Source organism: Oryctolagus cuniculus, chromosome 10, assembly GCF_051225735.1.
Source record: "Oryctolagus cuniculus isolate XC-2025 breed Fujian yellow rabbit chromosome 10, ASM5122573v1, whole genome shotgun sequence".
Taxonomy (NCBI): domain Eukaryota; kingdom Metazoa; phylum Chordata; class Mammalia; order Lagomorpha; family Leporidae; genus Oryctolagus; species Oryctolagus cuniculus.
The window spans coordinates 34,592,307-34,613,814 of NC_142876.1; the positions used below are offsets into that span (position 1 = coordinate 34,592,307).

Below are 21,508 nucleotides of genomic sequence, written 5' to 3' on the forward strand. Positions count from 1 at the left end.
ATCAGCAGTAAACTAGAATGGGGAATGGAGCCTGAACTTGAATCCAGACACTCTGAAATAGAATGCAGGTATCCCAGCTGGTGTCCTAACCACTACATCACTAAGCCCCCATTCTATGTTAAAAATTTCCATGAGATTTCATATTTGACCCATGGATTGTTTAAAAGTGCTTATAATTTCCAAAAGTTTAGACACTTTTTCTTGTCTCTCTATTATTGATCTCCTCTTCTGTGAAGTAATATGGTTGAGAAGATATTCTGTGGCTGGCGCCGTGACTCACTGGGTTAATCTTCTGCCTGCGATGCCGGTCCCCTGGGTTCTAGTCCCGGTTGGGGCAGTGGATTCTGTCCCGCGTGCTCCTCTTCCAGTCCAGCTCTCTTCTGTGGCCCCGGAGTGCAGAGGAGGATAGCTCAAGTCCTTGGGCTGTGCACCAGCATGGGAGACCAGGAGGAAGCACCTGGCTCCCGGCTTTGGATCGGCACAGCCTGCCAGCTGTAGCGGCCATTTAGAGGGTAAACCAACAGAAGGAAGACCTTTCTCTCTGTCTCTCTCTCTCTCTCTCAGTCTAACTCTGCCTGTCAAAAAAAAAAGATATTCTGTATCATTTTAATTATTTAAAATTTGTTAAAATATGTTCTATGTTCTAGGATATAGTCTGTTTTAGTTAATCTCTGGAAGCTTGAAAAGTTTCTGTATTCTGTGGATACAGAGTGTTCAATAAATGTCAAGTAGATGTTGTTCTATGCTTCTTCATACTTGTTGGCTTTCTGTCAGTTGCTTAAAATGGGATATTGAATTATTCTGCTGTAATAGTGCATTTCCTTTCATTCAACTTTACATGCTTTTACCCTGTATATTCTGAAACTCTGATGGTTGGCATGGACATATTTAGGATTGCTATGCTCTTGGAAAATTAATCTTTTTACAATTATGTAATTTCCTTCTTGCCTGTAGTAATTTCATTTACTGTTAAGCTTCTTTTAATTGATACTAATATAGATACCATGCCAATACAACAACATATATTTTCCATCCTTCTATTCTCAACCAACCAAGGTTATTACATTTGAAGTGCATTTCTTATAGCCAGAATTTCACTGGATTGTACTTTTTAATTCCATTCTGGCAATCTTTGCTTTTTTAATTCTTATTTCTATCATTTCATTTAAGTAATAATTCATAGGTGAGGACTCATAGCTATCAATTAATTATCTTCGGTTTCTAATTTTTTCTCATTTTTCTTGTTTGTCTGTGTGTGTGCATGTGTTTTGGCATACTTGTGGATAATTTGAACATCTTTTTAAATTTCTATTTGATGTATTTATAATTTTGAGTATAATACTTTATATAGTTTTATGGTAGTGGTTCACCTAAGTGTTATGGTAGACATATGTAACTTATCACAGTCCAAGGTATCAATGTGTTACCACTTCAAGCAGAGAACAGAAACTTTCCCTCAATATATGTCCCTTTACCCACTTTTAAATATAATCATCTCCTGGCATGTTTCCTGGCATGTTTCTAGCTCTACCATTAGCAGTGAGTCCAAGTGAGCATGGTAGAGCTAAAAACGTGCCAGGGATTCCAATTCAATCTCCTCAAGGTGGAATGTACCAATGCCATCTTACTTGTTAAAGTGATCAGTTTAAGTTCATAATTGAACAAAAAGATAGGATTAAATGTCAAAGGGATTACATAAATAAGAGCAGTGTCTTCAAATAATAATTGATAGAACTAAAAAGAAAAGAATGATCCTACATGAGAAACAGGATACACAGCAGACTTATAGATTGGCAAATGCCCTAAATAGCACTCTGGCCTCAGAATCAGCCCTTAAGGCAGTCGGATCTGGCTAAAAAGCCCATGAGAGTATTTTAGGCATGGAAAGCCAAGACACTCTGGCAAAAAAAAAAAAAAACAAAAAACAAAACAAAAAAAAAAACAAAAAAAAACCCACCCTAAATGAAAGATCTCTGTGAGATCCCAGCAGAAAAAATGAGCCATCAAAGAAGGAGATACCTTTCTCTGAAGGGAGGAGAGAACTTCCGACTTGACTATGGCCTTGTCTAAATAAAATCAGAGTTGGTGAAATCAAGAGGCTTCCATAGCTCATGACAAGAGCCTTGGGTGATTACTGACATCATAAATAAGATTGTCAATTGTTAAATCAGCAACAGGAGTCACTGTGCACCTACTCCCCATGTAGGATCTCTGTTTTAATGTGTTGTACTATGTGAATTAATGGTAAAACTACTACTCAAACAGTACTCTATACTTTGTGTGTCTGTGTGGGTGCAGTCTGTTGAAATCTTTACTTAGTATATACTAAGTTGATCTTCTGTATATAAAAGACAATTGAAAATGAATCTTGATGAAGAATGGGATGGGAGAGGGAGTGGAGATGGGATGGTTGTGTGTGGGAGGGAGATTATGGGGGGAAGCCACTATAATTCAAAAGTTGTACTTTGGAAATTTATATTTATTAAATAAAAGTTGAAAAATAAATAAATAAATATAATCATATCAATTACTTTCTTCGCATTTTTTAAAGATTTATTTATTTATTTGGAAGTCAGAGTTACACTGAGAGAGGAGAGTCAGAGAGAGAGAGGTCTTCCATCCGATGGTTCACTCCCCAATTGGTTCCAATGGCTGGAGCTGCGCTGATCTGAAGACAGGAGCTTCTTCCGGATCTCCCATGTGGGTGTAGGAGCCCCAGGACTTGGGCCATCTTCTATTGCTTTCCCAGGCCACAGCAGAGAGCTGGATGGGAAGTGGAGCAGCTGTGTTTAATAGTGTTTAATAGCAGCCGGGACACTAACTGGTGCCCACATGGGATGCCGGCGCTTCAGGCCAGGGCGTTAACCCGCTGCACCACAGTGCCAGCCCCTTCTTTGCATATATTAAACACTGTATCAGATAATACCATATACTTTGCTTAAAATATGAACTATAAATTTAAAAGCTCATTAGATGAATGGTAGTCTTTTTACATTTACTCTTATTTTCACTCATTCTAGGGTATTTTCTGAATCCCTCATCGTTCTATTATTATTTTCATTCTTTTTGGAGAGTTCCCTTTCATCCTTTATGAAACTCAATCTTCTAGCAACAAATTTTGTTAGACTTCCTTCATTGAGAATGTCCTTGTTTTCCCTTCAACATTGAAGGACAGTTTCACTAGATACAAGATTTGGGATTGACAGCTCTTTTCTTACAGCACCTGAAGAAGCATGTGTCACTTCCATCTGTCTTTCATGGTTCAGATGGGAAATTCTCCATCATTTTCCTTTATAGGTAGTGTTTAATTTTTCTCTGGATATTTTAATGAGTTATTCTTTATATTCGGTTGCAGAAGTTTAGTTATGATGTGTTATTTTAAGCTTTACTGGGTACAACTCGTTTAGGACTTCTTTAAAAAAAAAAAAAAAAGATTTATGCCAATGCTGTGGCTCACTTGACTAATCCTCCAGCTGCGGCGTGGGAGACCAGGAGGAAGGACCTGGCTCCTGGCTTTGTAGCGGACATTTGGGGGGTGAACCAATGGAAAAAGGAAGATCTTTCTCTCTGTCTCTCTCTCTCTCTCTCTCTCACTGTCTAACTCTGCTTGTCAGAAAAAAAAAAAAGATTTATTTAATTATTTGAAAGGCAAAGCCTGAGAGAGAGAGGCAGGCCAGCACTATGGCACAACAGGTTAAAACCCTGGCCTGGAGTGCCAGCATACCATATGGGCGCTGGTTCGAGTCGCAGCTGCTCTACATCAGATCCAGCTCCCTAATAGTGTGCCTGGAAAAGCAGTGGAAAATGGCCCAGTGCTTGGGTCCCTGCTCATATGTGGGAGATCCAGAAAAACTCTTGGCTTCTTACTCAGATAAGTTCAGCTCTGGCCAATTAGGCCATTTGGAAAGTAAACCAGAGAATGGAAGATCTCCCTCTCTCTCTCTCTTTCTCTCTCTACCTCTCTCTGTAATTCTTTCAAATAAATAAAATAAATCTTTCAAAACAGAGAAAGAAAGTTCTTACATCTGCTGGTTCACACCCAAAATTGCCACAGGTCTGGACAAGGCTAAATCTAGAGACCTAGAGCTCCATGCTCATCTCCTACATGGGTAGCAGGAACCCAAGTATTTGTATCATCATCCTTTGCTTTCCCAGCACATTTGCAGAAAGCTGGATTGAAAGCAGGGCAGCCTGGGGCTCAAATCTGCCCTCTAATATGGGATGCCAGAGTTTCAAAGAACAGTTTAACATAATGTACCACAATGCTTGTCCCAACCTTAACTTCTTGAATCTGAAGGCCAATGTGTACCTCTAAATTTGGAAGCCTTTTAACCATGATTATTTTGAATATTTTTAGCTGCATCATATATATTTAGCTCCATCAGATTTCTAATTATTCAAATATTAAATAGAATCCCAGAGACTCTCTAATTTTTACTTTTAGACTATTTTCTCATTGTTCAAACTGAGTAAATTTTACTGATCTGTCTTTAAGTTCACTGACTCTATTCCTGGTCTTCTGTGTTCTACTATGGAATCTTTCTTGAACATTTTTGATGTGGACCACTTGTCAGAAATATGCATGGTATTTATTTTCCCCTACATCATAGCTTGTCTTCTGATTCTTTTACTATATTACTAATCAACAGAGACTCTTTTTTTTTTTTTGGTTTGTTATTTAAGGAGGAACCAGTGTTGTGGCATACCAAGTTAAGCCATGACTGACTTTCTTTCTTTTTTTTTTTTTTTAATTTATTTTGTTTATTTAAAAGGCAGAGTTACAGAGAGAGATGGAGAGACAGAGACTGAGGCAGAGAGAGGAAAGAGATCTCGATCCACTAGTTCACTCCCCAAATGGCTGCAACAGCCAAGGCTGGGCCAGGCCAAAGCTAGGAATTTGATCTGGGTCTTCCATGTGGGCATCAGAGTCCAAACACTTGTGCCATCTTCCGCGGCTTTTCCCAGGGCATTAGCAGGGAGCTGGATTAGAAGCGAAGCAGAGCCTCATAGGGTAGGCCAGCATAGCAGGAGGTGGTTTACTCTACTGCATCACAATGCTGACCACTCAACAGAAATTCTTAATGTAGTACAACTTATCAATCTTTTATTTTATGGTTAGTGCTTTAGTGAAGCTATTTTATGAAAGTATTCCAAGTTTGTAAAAATTGATCCCTTTGTTTTCCTTTACATAATTTATTTAATCTTTCATGCTAATAACTACAGTTCTACTGGAATTCCTGTGAAAGGAATCAAACATGGAGTTTTATTTTGTTGTCTACATTACAATCAATTTAACCAGCACCATTTGTGAAAAAGATCTTGTTTCCTTCCTTTATCTGCTGTGTCATTTTGTGATAAACCAACTTTCTGTGTCTGTGTTAGTTCATTTGAGGACTCTCCTATGAGCTTGATAGTCTATTTATCTAATCTTGTCCCATAACATAGCATCTCTGTTGCAGAAGTTTTGTCATAAGTCTTAATATTTTCTGGTGAAAGGCCTCAAATGTATTGTTTTTACTTAGAATTTTCTTACCCATTTTTACTGTCCCCCACCTCCATAAACATGTTTTCTTGTAAATTTCTACATACAAGCGCACACACGCTTACTCACACCAACCCCACCTGTTGGAATTTTAATGGATTGTAAACCCTACAAGGATAAACTTGGGGTAATAAAATGTACAACTGTACAATGTTGAGTATTTTAATCAATAAATATTATAAATACTATCATTTCATGTTCAATGTTTTGCATACTATTTAGATATTTTTAAAAAGAAAACTTGTACATCTTTCATTAATTTTCATTTTTGGTTGGGAATTTCATTGATTTAATTTTACTGTGAAATCTACCATCTCTAGAATAAACCCAAGTCTTGATATACTATCCATAACATATTGCTAAGTTCAGATTGATTTACATCTCAGATCAACACTGAGATTGACTTGTATTCTTTTTGTCATATCATGATCTACCACTGTTTGCTCAGTTATGATGATCATAAAGAAATTGGTAATTCTTATTTCTTTATCTGTTCTCTAAATAATTTGCACAAATTGAGGCTATTTATTAAAAGATTTGGAATAAATTAACTGATGAACTATTATTTGCCTATTCCTTATTGTGGTGAGCTTTTAAAAAATGAATTTGATTATTTTAAGAATCAGACAACTATTGAGAATAAAATTATTAAATTAGCCTCCACTCTTATTTGCAGAATATGAAATGACATCCACTTTTTAATTCCAGGCATAGTTTATTTTGTTCTCCTTGAATCATTTTCACATGTGTTTATCGATTTTATTATTCTTCCCAAAGCATCAACTTTTAACTTGTTTTATTTTATTAGAAGTGAATTCCATAGATTCATTTTATATGGAAAACATGCCATGCATTCATGGATTAAATAATATCAAGATATTATTCTTCATATCTAATTATGTTAATGTTATGCTGGAAATTTTCCATCTCATTATTCCCTACTCTTTATTTGATTATTTCTTATTCCTAATTTGTTGGAATTTAGTTTGCAATTCTGTTTCTGAATGCTACAGAATGTTATGGAATGATTGGTTTTCATCCATCTTTTTTTAAAACTTATGAATATAAGGTTATAACTGTCCAACTAAAGAAGGCTTTTAATGTATAGTTTTATTCTAAATTTCTTCAAGTGATGTTTTTATTATTATTCATTTCAAAGTATTTCCCAACTTCATTGTCATTTCTACTTGAACTCATGAGTTTTTTCAAAAGTATAGCTCTTAATTTCTTATGATATAATAAATTGCTAGCTTCCATTTGTTTTTAAATTCCATCAATTTTCTCTGATTTTAAAAGGATATAGTCTGTACAATTTTAGCTCTTTGAATTGTATAGTGTTGATTTATAATATTTCATTTATAATTTTGATAAATATCCTATGCATATTTGCTATGAATATATCCTCTTGGCGCAATATTACATGTACATCTGTCTTTGTTGGCAACTAGTTTCACTTAACAATGTGAACACTGTGTTTTATGATATTCATAGTCTGTTAGAATGTCACATATTAATCTAATTGTTATTTTGAAGATGTTCTTCACCATGCTCCCTGTATCACACTTCTCACTTCTTTGCTTTTTTTTCTAAAAAAAGATTTATTTATTTTTTTGAAAGTCAGAGTTACACAGAAAGGAGAGATAGAGAGAGGAGAGAGACAGAGAGAGAGAGACAGAGAGAGGTCTTCCATCCACTGGTTCACTCTCCAATTTGCCATTTGCCATAACAGCCAGAGCTGCACTTATCCGAAGCCAGGAGCCAGGAATTTCCTTCTGGTCTCCCATATGGGTGCACGGGCCCAAGGGCTTGGGCCATCTTCTACTGATTTCCCAGGCCATAGCAGACAGCTGGATTGGAAGTAGAGAAGCCGGGTCTCGAACTGGCGTCCATATGGGATGCAGGCATTGGAAGCGGTGGCTTTATCAGCTACACCACAGCGACGCCCCCCTCCCTTCTTTAATTCCCCACTCCTGTATTCTTCCAGCTACTGAGTTCTTAACTTTATTTTTTGTATAATTCTAGAAATTTCATCTTTAAAATTTCAACTCTTGGCTAAAAATTGTCACTTGAATTACTAAACACAGTTATTAAACACTTGTGATATGTAACTACTTTTATGGATCCATTTAATAATTCCTTCTTTTCTTTTGCAATTTATGTATTTATTTGAAAGTCAGAATTACAAAGAGAGGGAGAGACCCAGAGAGAAATCTTCTAGCCTCTGGTTCACCCCTTAGATGGCTATAACTGCAATGTCTGGGCTAGCCTAAAGCCAGGAGCCAGAAGCTTCTTCTGGGTCTCCCATAAGTAGCAGAGCCCCAAGTACTTGGGGTATCTTCTACTGCTTCTGCTTTTACCAGGCCATTAGCAGGAAGCTGGGTCAGAAGTGGCACAGCCAGGACATGAACCAGTACCCTTAGGGAATGCTGGCATGGCAGGTGGCAGTTTTATTCACTCTGCCACAAAGCAAGTCCCTAATGCCTTCTTTTCCTTCTTTAAAGTTCTTGGTTTGATAGTCACTGTTACTCTGGTAGATGACTGAGATGACTAAAAATCCCACATCAATTCAATTCAGTCACGAATTAGATGATTGGATACTGGGTTACAGACCTTTTTGGGTCTCATCTACTTTAATTCATCCTTGGGGTAAGGATGTTTGGGCCCCAACGCAAATCCTGAGTGATGCCTTCCAACCTCTTCCAACCTCTTTGACAGTCCCTGAGTTACAATTTAGGTGGCCACTTTTGTGGGTATCTGGGCTCCAGTTGGTTATCATTGGATAGGTGTGTACCTCTGTGGACCAGGAAGTTCCAGATCATTGTCTCTTCGCTTTGACATTACTTCTTGTACTCTACATGATGTCACTATAGTTCCTTAGTTCTTAGTAACTCACTACCACTCCAAGAAAAGTTGCTTTTGTGTAGTCTTTCCAGCTCTGCTGGTTTGTTTCCTTGGAGGAGCTGTTCAGTATTATCAGGTCAGCAATTGCCAGAAGAGTATTTACCCTCATGATTTACCTGCGTATTTGTTCTTTGGCCAGCAGACTCTCTGCCAGAGTGATTAGAGCTTGTAGGTTTTGCATAGAGCTAGCTGTTCCAAATTGCCATGAGTTAATTTAAATGCCATGAATGTAATTGAATTTTAAGTTTTATTTTTTAAAATAGATCTGTGAGCTAATTGCGCCGGGGTCTGGCCCAGAAAGTCTGCTGTTTCCGATAACAACCAAAATTTACCTATCCAGCCTTTTTCAGGGATGTGGAGAATAAAGAACCACCTTAATATTTGATAGAAGTTGGGCAACGCTGAGTCAGTTTTGTTTGGTGAGATAATGGTTATAATAGAGTCTATCCAGCCTGTGTTAAGCATCATTAGTGGATTTCTGCCTTGAGGTTGGTCTTTGTTTTTTTCCAAATCGGTTGGCAATTGATAACATCTTTTCCCCTTGTGCTCAACAGCTACAACAATTTAGACAGCATATTCTGAAGCTCTATCCCATCTAGATGTGGCCCTTGTGCACCTCTGTCATGCCAAGTTCTTCCCTACTTCCTGTGCTTTTGAAATTTAGACATTGGTGTGCCCTCATGTTGTGATCTAGGCACTTGTCAGCGCATATGTACTTTCCCCAACAAGTCCATTTGTTTATACATCTGCCTACACAGCTCCTCTGTGTTCCTAATTTAAGGAGGAACTAGCTCACACAAATCAGAAAAAAAAAAAAAAAAGATATTTCCTGCAGGAAAAGAAACTTTAGTGAATACAGAGACACAGATTTTGCTGTTCTTTTTGTCTTGAACAAAAATTGAAGGGGAAAGGGTGGAAACTGAAAGTTTGAGATAATGACCCCATAGAACATCTTCATGCTGAGCTGAGAAAAGGCCATTAAAAAAATTAATGAGTACAGTCGCTAAAGCTTTGGATTCTGAGGTTGATGATGAGAATGATGGCAGAAAGAAAGGAATTTTGGCCAGTTTAGGTCTTCAGTGTTGTATGAGAAGAACAGAAATAGCTTGAAAAGCTGCTTTTGTTTTCACTACTGGTTATCTTAGTGAAGACAATAAAGCTATTTTCATAATTATAAGACTGAATTTGGGGCAGGCAAGACAGATTTTGAAGTGTGGAATTTTATACACAGCAATTAATGATGTATATCATCTGTTTTCCGATCTATCATTGGAGTGCCTTAAATATATCATGCTTCTATTTGAATGAAGATTTACCATTTTTTCTTCTAAATTTTTTTTTTAATTAGGCATGATCAAGAAAAAAGGACTCCTTTCTTATAATCAAATGGGATATTTCTTATAAATAAATTCACATGGTGATAAATAACATTAATGTAACAGGATTTTGACTGTTTTATGATTCTGTTTTGCTACATAGTCAGCATTATATGTGTCTGTATAAACATGAGACATTATGAGAGATGGCCTTAGTTTTTATTTTGAGAATAAAAGAAAACTTGAATGATTTGGTTGCTGCCAGATGGCAAATAGAGCTGTAATAACGGGCAGAGCATATTACTGCAAATGTAATGTGAACACTGCCTGGCTGGGCACCCCATCTTTTGCTGCTTATTAAGCTTGATATTCAATAGAGGAAAAGAAAACTTTCATTCTAAAAGAGACTAGCTTAAAGTGAAAATACTCCAGGGAGAAGATATGTATAAGTAGCTATGTATATTTAAATTTGCTTCAGTTATTTCTCTTTAATGAAATGAAAATCATGCTTATAAATATACATTCCTCTTTTTTCTTCCTCAGCTTTTATTTCAGCTTCTTGCTAAGGCCAGCCTCTTTTCTGCTCTGTTTTTTCTCATAATTTTTTCTCATCATCCCTACAATCTTGTTCTTTTGGAGCAGGAATAGTCAATACAATAAAATACATATTTTTATATGCTTACAAAGCAAGTATACATAGAAATAAATAGGAATTGTCTTACCTATTGTGATATGCAAATATAAAATCATCATATAGGATACAAACAAATCATCCTATGGGATACATATATGCATGTTCATATACAAAGAATATGGATAAGATATATAGGTATATTTATGCATGTGCATGTTTGCATCTTTCTCTTATTTCACAATATTGTGGCATTGCTATCTATGTTAGTATATACAATGAGCTCATTATTTTAATGCCTATATAATAATACTCTAAAATGTACTTAAATTTGTCTATCAATCCATTATAAAATGTTTCCTTCAGTTTTTTTGCATTACCTGCAACGTGGCATGAACATTTATGTACCATCTCCTCAAAACATGTGAAATTTCATCTCATTTTTTTTATTTTTATTCTCATCATTATTAATTAGGTTGGCATTTTGCATGAAAATTTGGTGTCTCTTGTCTCATACATTTTTCCCATGTTTTTATTCATTTAATCTACTTTTTATTAATTATAGGCTTTTCTTATATATCCTGATTCTTTGTGATTTTTATGCTATGATTGTACAACTCAGTCTGTTATTCTATTTGTACGTTACTATTTCAAGTTCCCTTTGTGAGTTATAATTTGTTATTTACCTAAAAGCTTATACCTTAGCAGGGCAGGACTAATGTTGTTGGTACACAATGGTACTGCACATCCGATTTGTTGTTAAAATATAAAATACTTGTGTGGCCTTTGTTAATAGTCACCTCCCAGACCACTGGGTTTCCTGCTGCTCTAGTGCCCGCTGCTGCCGTAGTTTCTCATGTCCCTACCTTAATTTCCCTAAGGTCCAAGAACTAAGGATAAGCATCTCTGGATGCAAAGACCCACAGGACTCTATTCAAATGTCAGGGTGAGCTTCTATTCTGATTCATTGATGCCCATTTTGTACTTGTTATTAAGCAGCTTGAAAATCATTCCTGCTTGAAGCCACAAATATATTCTCTTTATCTCTTTCTGATAAAAGTACTATATAGTAGAGTAATAAAATATAGTATTAGAATAAATATAATAATGATGATGTTTTGAATTTGACATTAGATTATTAATGGATTTAACATTTGATTTGTATATTGGTATAAGCTAGACTTAGTATTTTTTCCATTATAAGAATCTATTGTGACCAAATATCAGATATTTTCAGTATTACACAAAGTAAGTGCTCATGTGTTCATAGATACATTTCTATAACACTAATCATTCCATTGTCTTCTTATACATTACTAATTAAAATTAATATAGAAACATAATTCATTATAAATTTGTAGGATAACAATATCTTCCTAATTTTTATGGTGAATTTCTTGCTTTTGTAATTGTATTATTTATCTGTGGATGTTTATGCTTTCATATGCCTTTTGGAGTAAGTTTGCACACTTTCATTAGAAATCCTATTTTGATTTTTATCAGAATTGTTTTTACTGATTTGCTTATTTTTTGCTTGGGATTTCTTTGGTAGATATGTTTATAATTTTGTTGTGGGAATCCCCCTGTCCAGTTTTGACATATTTGTCACAATGACCCATAAAATAAGTTTGGCAGCTTTCTTTCTTGATCTGTAGGTACTGTAAAATGGATAGAATTATGTTTCTTGAAGGCTTATTAAAACCTCTTATGGCCGGCGCCACGGCTCTCTAAGCTAATCCTCCGCCTTGCGGCGCCAGCACACTGGGTTCTAGTCCCGGTGGGGGCGCCAGATTCTGTCCTGGTTGCCCCTCTTCCAGGCCAGCTCTCTGCTGTGGCCAGGGAGTGCAGTGGAGGATGGCCCAAGTACTTGGGTCCTGCACCCCATGGGAGACCAGGATAAGTACCTGGCTCTGCCATCGGATCAGCGCGGTGCGCCGGCCGCGGTGGCCATTGGAGGGGACCTTTCTCTCTGTCTCTCTCTCTCTCACTGTCCGCTCTGCCTGTCAAAAAACAAACAAACAAACAAACAAAAACCTCTTATGATACTTTCTCAACTTGACTTATTTGCTTTTGGTGAAGAAGGATAGTGGTGATGATAGGACTGATGGACTGGTGTGCAGGCATGCTGTTTGTTATAGTGATAATATAATAATCTTTGTTTCTAAAAATAAGTATCATAACTTCATTTAGGTTGAATAAAATCTATATAAATTGTTTTAATTTTTTTTAGTTTCCAAACATGAATGTCTGCTTTATCTATACACTTCTTTCTAATTTAGTCATTTTGGAGGAAGAGATCTTTAATTCTATGAAACCAATTATTTAAAATGAAAATTTTTTTCAGCTAATAAATGGTCAGTTTATTTAAATTTTACTTGCATAAAAATGAAATATCTTCTTTATTTTGGAGCTTTTAGAATAGGTGTAACTCTCCATCTACCTATTAACCTTTCTGTTTTATTTATTTATATATCAATACATTTATGAATTACATGGATTTTATATTGGTTCTCTATTAGATCCTGAAACACATTAAAAGATAACACTAAAGTTGCAGATTTGCCATTTTTCTTGTAATATTCTTATTTTGCATCATATTCAAGATTATTGTTAAAGTATATTAGTATATGATTTTTGAATCCTCAAAATTGTTTCTTTTGCTATTATTTTTATGTTTCCCTACAAATTTTTCATGCTTTAAACCTCATATTCTATTAATATACTGTTTCCTTTTTTGTCCTTTTATCATTAGTCATTTCATTTAAATTCTCCTTAATATAAGTAGCACATAAAGAGCCTCTGTTTTCATTTCAATCCAATTTTAAAGAATCATTTGAAGACAATATGATTGTATCTGCATACATTGTAATTATTAATAACTTTATATTTATTCAATGTTTCCTATTTATGGCATATTTGTCTCTCTTTTAATTTATTTCTACCATCATTTAACTATTCATCATTCCTTATCAATCTCATTTATTGTTTGAAAATTAGAACTTATATTTCTATTTTATTAGCTTCCAGTTTTCCACCATTATATTTATCTATGTTTCCTAAGAAAGCCCAAAATTATTAGGTGTTTTTATTCTCTTGATAAACAAGGTATTAGTATGAAACCCTGGAGTCTCAGAAGTTTCCCACTTTAACTTTCAAACAAATTGTCATTTGGAATCAAATACGTACCTTCTCAAACAGTTGAGCTACTCATAAAATAGAAGATGTAAATATGTATATCTATACATATAAAAAGTTTAAAAGTACACAAGAATAAAATGTACCTCTATAAATATCACACCAACTTAAGAAGCAGAATATTCTTGGTATTATTGAAGCTCCCCATAGATATTGCTCTGATTGCAATTTTCCATTGTCCTCCTCTCAACTTATGTTTCTCTTAATTAGCTTTAGAGTTCTATTACATACCTATCTACTAACCAACATTATGAAATATTTATATACATTTGACAGAAAAGAAACATAAAGCAGCAGTTCTTAAATTTTATTGTTGGTCACAAATATGTTCAGCTGTTCTTGCAATGAACATTTCACTCCCTTAATTACTAACATAATATATACCAGAGACACAAATTTGAATAACTATGGTTCAACTGCTAATTATTCTTTCAAGCAAAAACAGGAGCTAGTTCAGGTCGTAACTGATTGTACAAGAGCTTTAATACAGGACAACAATTTTACCTTGGTGGAACTGCTTTATTCATACTTCCTATTTCATTACACAAAATATTAAAAAGATATGAACTCAAGCATCAATATTTAATGCAATAATAATGTTTAACACTTCATCAAGTTTATTCTTAAACTTCCATTCTTTATACTGTGAGAATGTGATAGCAAATAATAGAACAATACTACTTCAGTTTGGTGCCACTGCCTCACTCATGCTAAACTACCAGCAATCTTACCCAATATTGCCCTTGTACCATCAGTAAAAATGCCAGCACAGTGAAAAAGCCAAAGAAAATAGCAACATTTGGATGAGAATTGTTTTGACCTTACAGATCTCCTAAAGGGTCGCAGGAATGCTCAGAGTTCTGTGTTTCTCGCGTCAAGAGCCAGTTTGGAGGACTCACCTCCTTGACCCTCTTTGTGATTCCATTTCTAGCTATTTCCTCAGTGATACAATTTCCTGACTCTAATTTTCACCTGAACCTCAAATTTTCTTTCTTCTCCAACCCTTCTAAATGAGACTTCAAAGTTGAATCTGTGTTATCTCCCACATATCTTGTTACTGTGAATACTATCAACATTGATTTTAAGAAAAAAGAATTATTTAATAGAACATTAATCCTCTTAGGGGAACCCATATTAGAAGCTTGAACCAGGGATATGTTGGTATATTGTCCAGATATAGCTAGCACCATCAAAAACAAACCGCTTTGACTAAGGGGTATTTGCAGGTGCCTTCTTTATCTTCTTCTCTACCGAAAGATATGGTTTGATGAGGTTCGTTGTGTTAACCTGTCACACCTTAAGCCTAGTCATTTGGATCTGGGGATCAGGTTAATTTAACAGATTCCTGTGACTGCATGAACTGATAAACTGACTTTCTATTTAGATTTCCTGGTTCTAAGGTAGACTTTGTGAAAAACCCCAGCGGCTTCATTTTAATTTTAAAATTCATTAAATGATTACACAATGTCTATCACACATGAGGTATTACAATGATATCTTCTACCCAAGAGAAGCAGAAATTTCCCCCAAAATTATACAGCATTAAATTTTAAAGAATGAAAAGCACCTTATTAAAAATAAATTATCTTAAATTTCTTAATCACATGTTTAATTTAGATTAAGAAATATAGTGTGAATTCTATGCACTAATTGGCATTAAATATTATTACTGGGGTTTAGTTAATAATCAGCTTAATTAATTTCCAGTGGTTCAACTTCCTTCATTAATTCAAATTCATTAATTGTTTTGGAATTATGTGGTTTTATACTTAATTGAGCTAACTTATTCAACTTAATAATATATGGGATTATAATATGTAATACAATGTTGAAGCATGTGCTTTTATAGAGATATATAGCTTTAATTTTTCTAAACAAGTTTTCCTGGGCCATATATTTACTTTTATCCATACATAATAAACTAAAGTGGAATAGGAGGGGAAGGGGAAGAGAGGGTGAGAACAGGGGTAGGTGGAGGGTAGGGTGGGAAGTATCATTATGTTTCTGGATCTGTAATGAAATACATAAAATTTTTTCACCTTATAGAAACAAAAATGAGCTAAAAATAAAAAATAAACAAACTAAACTCTGAATTTAGAATGTATTTTGTAACAAATAGCTGAGGGTCTGCCAATCCCAAAAACTGAGCTCCAGCCAATCACAGGCTGCACACCTTGATCTTAGATGCCAGAAGTGCATATTGCCAGGAAACAAAGAAAATGAGTGTTGCAAAGCTGAGCTCTTGATGCACTTCAGGATTATATTACCTCACACGTTTGATCATGAATATTGATAAAGGAGATTACAGTAGTAAGAACTAACTTGAACTGAAGCTTCAAGGTTGATGAGCCTTTTCATAAACAGATACTAGAAGTATGTTTCCAGTACGATGAATAAATGGCCAAATACTGAGAAATAGCGCTGAGTCAGGACTAAGAGGAGACATAGTTAGGAAAGCCCAAACAATGACTGGCAAGGGAGAGTTCTCCCCTGGAGCCCTCAGCGGGAGAAAGGCCTTACTTGTACCTTCATTTCAAACTGATGGCCTCCAGAACTGTGAGGGAATTTCTGTTTTCACACCATCAAGTTTCTAGTAATTTGTTACAGCAGCCCTAATAATGTGATCCACACATTTAACAAAATAAGAAAACCAGGACTTAACATTTTACTTTAAATGTGGTTGTATTCACAACAGCACAGAACTGACTACTGCTGGGTGACATCTTACATTATTTCACTCAGTGCTCATGGTGATTTTGACTTTGCAATCCCTACTGTATGGACTGAGGTGACTTTTGGCTGTTCTGATCCCTTATTCTCAGTATATGACTTATCTAAAGTTACCGTGCACCCTGATTTCCTAGCACAATCTCAATTTATGCCTGTTTTCCTATCAACGAGAGCTATTTAATGTCTTTCCTGTAATTAGAATTATCTTTCTCAAGCTTGGTTTTAAGTAAAATATTTTATCAATGTAATAAAATAACCTATTAGTAAATAAATATTCAAAATGTATAATTAATATAAATAATAATCATAATAGGTGCTAATGCTATTGGGTCATTGTTTGATGAGGAATAAATTATTTACATAGTCAGCAAACAACTTCTAAAAAATTACTTATTTATTAGAAGGAGATTAGTGGAATTTTTTCAGTGGTGTCTGTATTGGCCACCACCTTAACCAAGTGATAAAACTAAACTTCAATAATTGAGAAAAAGAGCATTTGTGCTTCCACTGAGGGGCATTGAGAAAGAAACATGAAATTACTACCCAACAATGTATACATTGAATATAATTACAATAAAGTATTAGCAGATCCCATATCTAGAACTTCCTACAAAATAATTGGTCATCTCCTTCACCACTTGTTTTTTGTAACAAAGAAAGACTAAGGAATAGGCCTGAAAAGGAGACTGCAGACAGGAAACACATATACAGATTGTGAACCAGAACTGGATTCTGCATCAGGAATACATGTTATAAAGAACATCTTGGGGACAAGTGGTGAAACTTGAATATTTACTATATAATAAAGAGAGAATAATAAAGGAAATGTTGCAAAATAACATGTTTTAAATGTTCCATAAATTTGAAATTATTTCAAATTCAAAATTATTACAAATTCAAGGATATTATATAATATTCATTATTTTAGTGTTTTCTGACACTCTCAGTTGTTTCCCAATTTGAAACAAAATATGTGACTACAAAAATAGTGACACGCTTACCTATTTAGTATGGGTGTGGTTTCATCCTCAGTGCTTAAACTTGTAAGTTTTCAAAGAAAACTGTCAATTGCTGGCATTCCCCAACCTTCTTCTCCTAAGAAGACAAACCTCCAGGGCAATGACATATGTCCAAACCCTGGATCATTTTCTCTTAGGAATGTCTTCTGTAGGAATTTATCACTACTATCTCTGCTTCTGCTTTTTGTAGACAATCACCACTTGCTGCAAGATGTTAACTACACAGAATTTAGTTTCCTCAGGAGAAAATGCAAGGAACAAATCACTTATTATTTACATCACTACATCAAGAATCTCACTCCATCCCTAGTCCTAATTATTCAAATATCTTTATACTTGACAGCCTAGTTTAAAATGGAATTAAAGCTGTGCTTTTCTCTCTTTGGGCTTTTTTCTTTATAACTCCCCTGAAGTTGTTTTATATATTTCTTTTTTTTTATTTTTGCATTTTCAGTGGACACGTTTATTGTTTAAGACATCAACAATTTGACCATCTACATACAATTAGAATTTGATCTTGTTTCCAAGCTGAACAGAGACACAGTGACAAAGCTAATCAGAATAAGGGTCTTCAAAAGGAGAACTAAGATAACACAGCTCACTTTCTTTTAACAGGTAAAATATAAATATATGCATCCTAGCATGCGCAGTCATCTCATCATTAAGACATTTAAATGAGATCTTGAAGAATGTAAGTGAATGCAGGGTGAATTAAAGATGAGCTGAGAAGCTGTGCAACTGTTTAAGTGTTCCTGGTGCTGTTGCAGCTCTTGGCCACTAGTTAAATCTTCATGTTGGGGAAGATTTTAGCTAATGCCAAGTGGAGATGCAGAAAATACCAAGCTGACTTAGGGGTATGAATGGGAAGCAAAAGGCAGGACATTACTAAATATTGTTGAGAGCATCCAACCCTGTCAGCACTTTCCCTACCAGGAGCACCACCACCATTGCTCTTGTAGCTGAGTTTATCTTCTGTGTTCCATTTGGCACAGCAAGTGGCAGTGTCTCCACCACCTATAACTGTGACGCAGCCCCTAGAAATGTCTTTCACCACCTTCCATGAGGGCTTTTAGTTCCCCAGACAAAAGCTTCCATTTCAAATATCCTCACAGATCCACTCCACAAATCTGTTTAGCCTGACAATGGCCTCATACTTCTTGCTGCTCTCAGGACCACAATACAAGCCCAGCCAGCCAGCAGATAGGCCAGAGGTCACAGTAGCTTGGCCAGTCCTGGTATTTTTATCAAACTTGTCAGCAGTGACAATGTCAGCAGGCAAGGTAATCTTCACACCATTCATCTCAGCTTTGGACATTAGATCTTTGATGATCTTGGCTCACTCTTCATCAGAGAAGTGCCAATTTCCATGTTGTTGAGCACCTAAAAAAGATAAAATCATCTAATTGATTGTGTTGAGTATATTACTGATCAGCTGGATCATGTCAGCAGCTTTAGCTATGCCGAGAGTAGCCAGGAAAGATCACTCTGGCCTCTCCAAGGCCTTGGAAACGTGTTTCAGCTCCTTCTTCCTACAAAACCATCAGCCTTCTATGGCAGACTGAGTCCCACCATGAAGCCATGGGCCTGGTGAGCGGTGCCAAAAGTGTCATTGACGCGGACATCCCCTAGCTTAGAAAGTGATGCTAGAAAGTTTCTATTTTGTGTGGTTCCACTTTAACCTTGTTCCCAGACATCTTTTCCTTTCCCTTCTTACTCCACATGAAAGCAGAGGTTCTCCAGCAAGGTGACAGGCATGGCAGTTTGCCTGGCACAGGCTTCTCCGTTTCTGGGCCCACACGGTCCTTCGAGGACAGAACAGCCTTGCTCAGCAGAGATCTGGCTCATACAGCAACTTGCTCTGAAGAGTACTTGTCAAGCACAGGAACACCATCAGGCTGCCCTGACGGCTCAAAAGAATAACTGACTTAGCTCCATTGTCCAAGCAAAATTTAATACTTATAATAGCAGCTTGGATCCTCTGTATATTTGTTTTCTAGTTGTTCTTCATAGGAACATTGAAGTCCACTCTCATTACAACACATTTCCCCTTCACTTCAGGCTTGTCCAGAGTCAGCTTAATAGAAATTATCATCTTGATAATGTAGTGGAGATGAGAGGACAGGGTTTGCACAGTGTCAGGGTATGGACAAGACAGAGACCAACATGCACTCAGGCCCAATGCAAGCATAAGACTAGACATTTTTCTCTAATCACTCCTCCCCACACATACCATGAGTATATTTACATTGGTTTATTTGCTATATGTATATATGTGCTTTATACACAAAACAGTAAGGTTGTCTCAGTCTTCCCCGTCACCTTTTTTTGCCATTCGGGTGATTTCACTATCATGTGCTATACTGTGCAGATATTTTATACTCTGAGGCCCGCTCTTTTCCAATCATAAAGTTCTTAAGCATTCTCAGATGCTTTATTTACCTCCACAGCCCTTTCTGGTCCCTCTGGGCATGAGGTGAAACCCTCAAGCCTCTCCTGGCCTAACTTTTCCCATCATCAGCTATTCCAGTTTTACATTTCCCAGTTCTATCAGGTGAGTCTGATGTAGCAAGTCTATCTTCCTCAAGGCTGACTCTGTAGTTATAATGTTAGGGGTTGATAGATGATGAGAGAGGCAGATACACTGTCAGTGGATCCATATGAAAATGTAAAGAGGCGAGAAATGACACATCCTCTCACTGTTTTCTTCCAATGATAGTGTAAGCATCTTCAGAATCTTGCTGTTATCATATGATTTGCAGGCTGGTCTCAGAAAAGATAGAGAATCATGACAGGCTAAAGACAAACAGGAAGTCACATCTTACTGAGCACCATTGCCGAGGACTGCACAGTTAAAAATTCCAAAGTTATGTTATTGAAATAAACCCAGGTAAGCTAATTTCAGATATGGAAAGAAAGTCAGAGTGAGGTGAATTTCCTAAGGCCACAGAGCTATTACTTAACCCAAGATTGGAAAATACAACTAATGACTTTCAGTTAACAGCTTTGTTCTACTCCAGTGTGTTGCATTCGTGTCATAAGTGATAACATACATAGAAGCTCACTAATACCAGCAAAGATGATTTAATTTTTAAAACTCCTTAGATGGGGTGGGCCTTGGCACAGTGCTTAATCTGCCACTTGGACATCTGTTTTCCACATTAGAGTGCATGGGTTCAAATTCCAGCCCTGCCTCCAATTTTATCTTCCTGTTAATGAGCACCCTGGAAAGGAACAGGTTATGGCTCGAGTGGTTGGATCTGTCACCTGATTTCAACCTGACCCATCTCAGCTGTTGTGGACATTTAAGGAGTAAACTAGTAGACATAAAATTTCTATCTACCTCTGTCTCTGTGCATCTCTCTCTGTCTCTGTTTCTCTGCCTTTCAAATAAAAGTAATAAAAATTTAAAATCTGTCTTAAATCAATTGAATCTACTATCAACTGATCTACTATCAGTTTGTATGCAATCAAGAGTTTTTGGAGTAGTAGTGTCAATTAAGGGTTTTGAATGTTTTCACTCTAAAGAAGTGATGAATGTTTAAGGAGATAGATATGTTCACCTTGATTAGACATTAGACAATATATACATGTATTGAAAGATCAATGATGTCCCATGAATATGTACAATTTTTATATATCAGTTACAAAGAAGAAACTTGTTTTCTTAAAAAGTCAGACTCAAAGGATTAAAAACAGAAAAAGATGTTCAAATTTCTCTGACTATGAAGAAAATGAAGAATGTTAGCCATAAAAAAGATTTAAAGGAAGCATCTAAGATTTTATTCCAATTACAAGGAAGGGTGAGGAGAAGGAAATGACTTAAAAGAAAAACAGAAGAGAATACAATAATAATGAAGTTCCTTCAGAATGTGATGAACAATTACTTTCCTTGCTCCATGAAATGAAGTTAGTTAGAATAATTTTTTGAAAAATGGCCATTGAGGGACATACCATGGAAGAAAATTTCTAAATCATTGGCTTTGCAGATTAAGTTTGAGGTAGATATTTACTATTTCTTTTCGCAAGTGATACATGCAAACAAACTTTTTAAAAAATATAACTATACTAGTAAACATGAAATGCACCTTTGATTGCCTTACCAATTTGGATTTTCTCATCCGGATGTTTCTGTGTGCCTTTCAAGGTCTTCCTATGTATAGATTGTTCTACCACT

At 35.9% G+C, this 21,508-nt stretch overlaps 1 protein-coding gene and 1 pseudogene across 7 annotated transcripts in view; one reads left to right on the forward strand and one right to left on the reverse strand.

Annotated features, from left to right (window-relative positions):
- RIT2 (Ras like without CAAX 2) overlaps positions 1-21,508 on the forward strand; it is a 346,805-nt gene that overhangs the window by 179,562 nt on the left and 145,735 nt on the right. The window contains exon 5 of one of the 7 annotated variants that reach the window (XM_089304902.1): positions 237-1,816. Within the exon in view, the coding sequence (XP_089161028.1) occupies positions 237-239 (3 nt within the window). The 3' untranslated portion in view covers positions 240-1,816. 7 annotated transcript variants of the gene reach the window in all.
- LOC138843946 (phosphoglycerate kinase 1 pseudogene) lies at positions 18,220-19,426 on the reverse strand (annotated as a pseudogene).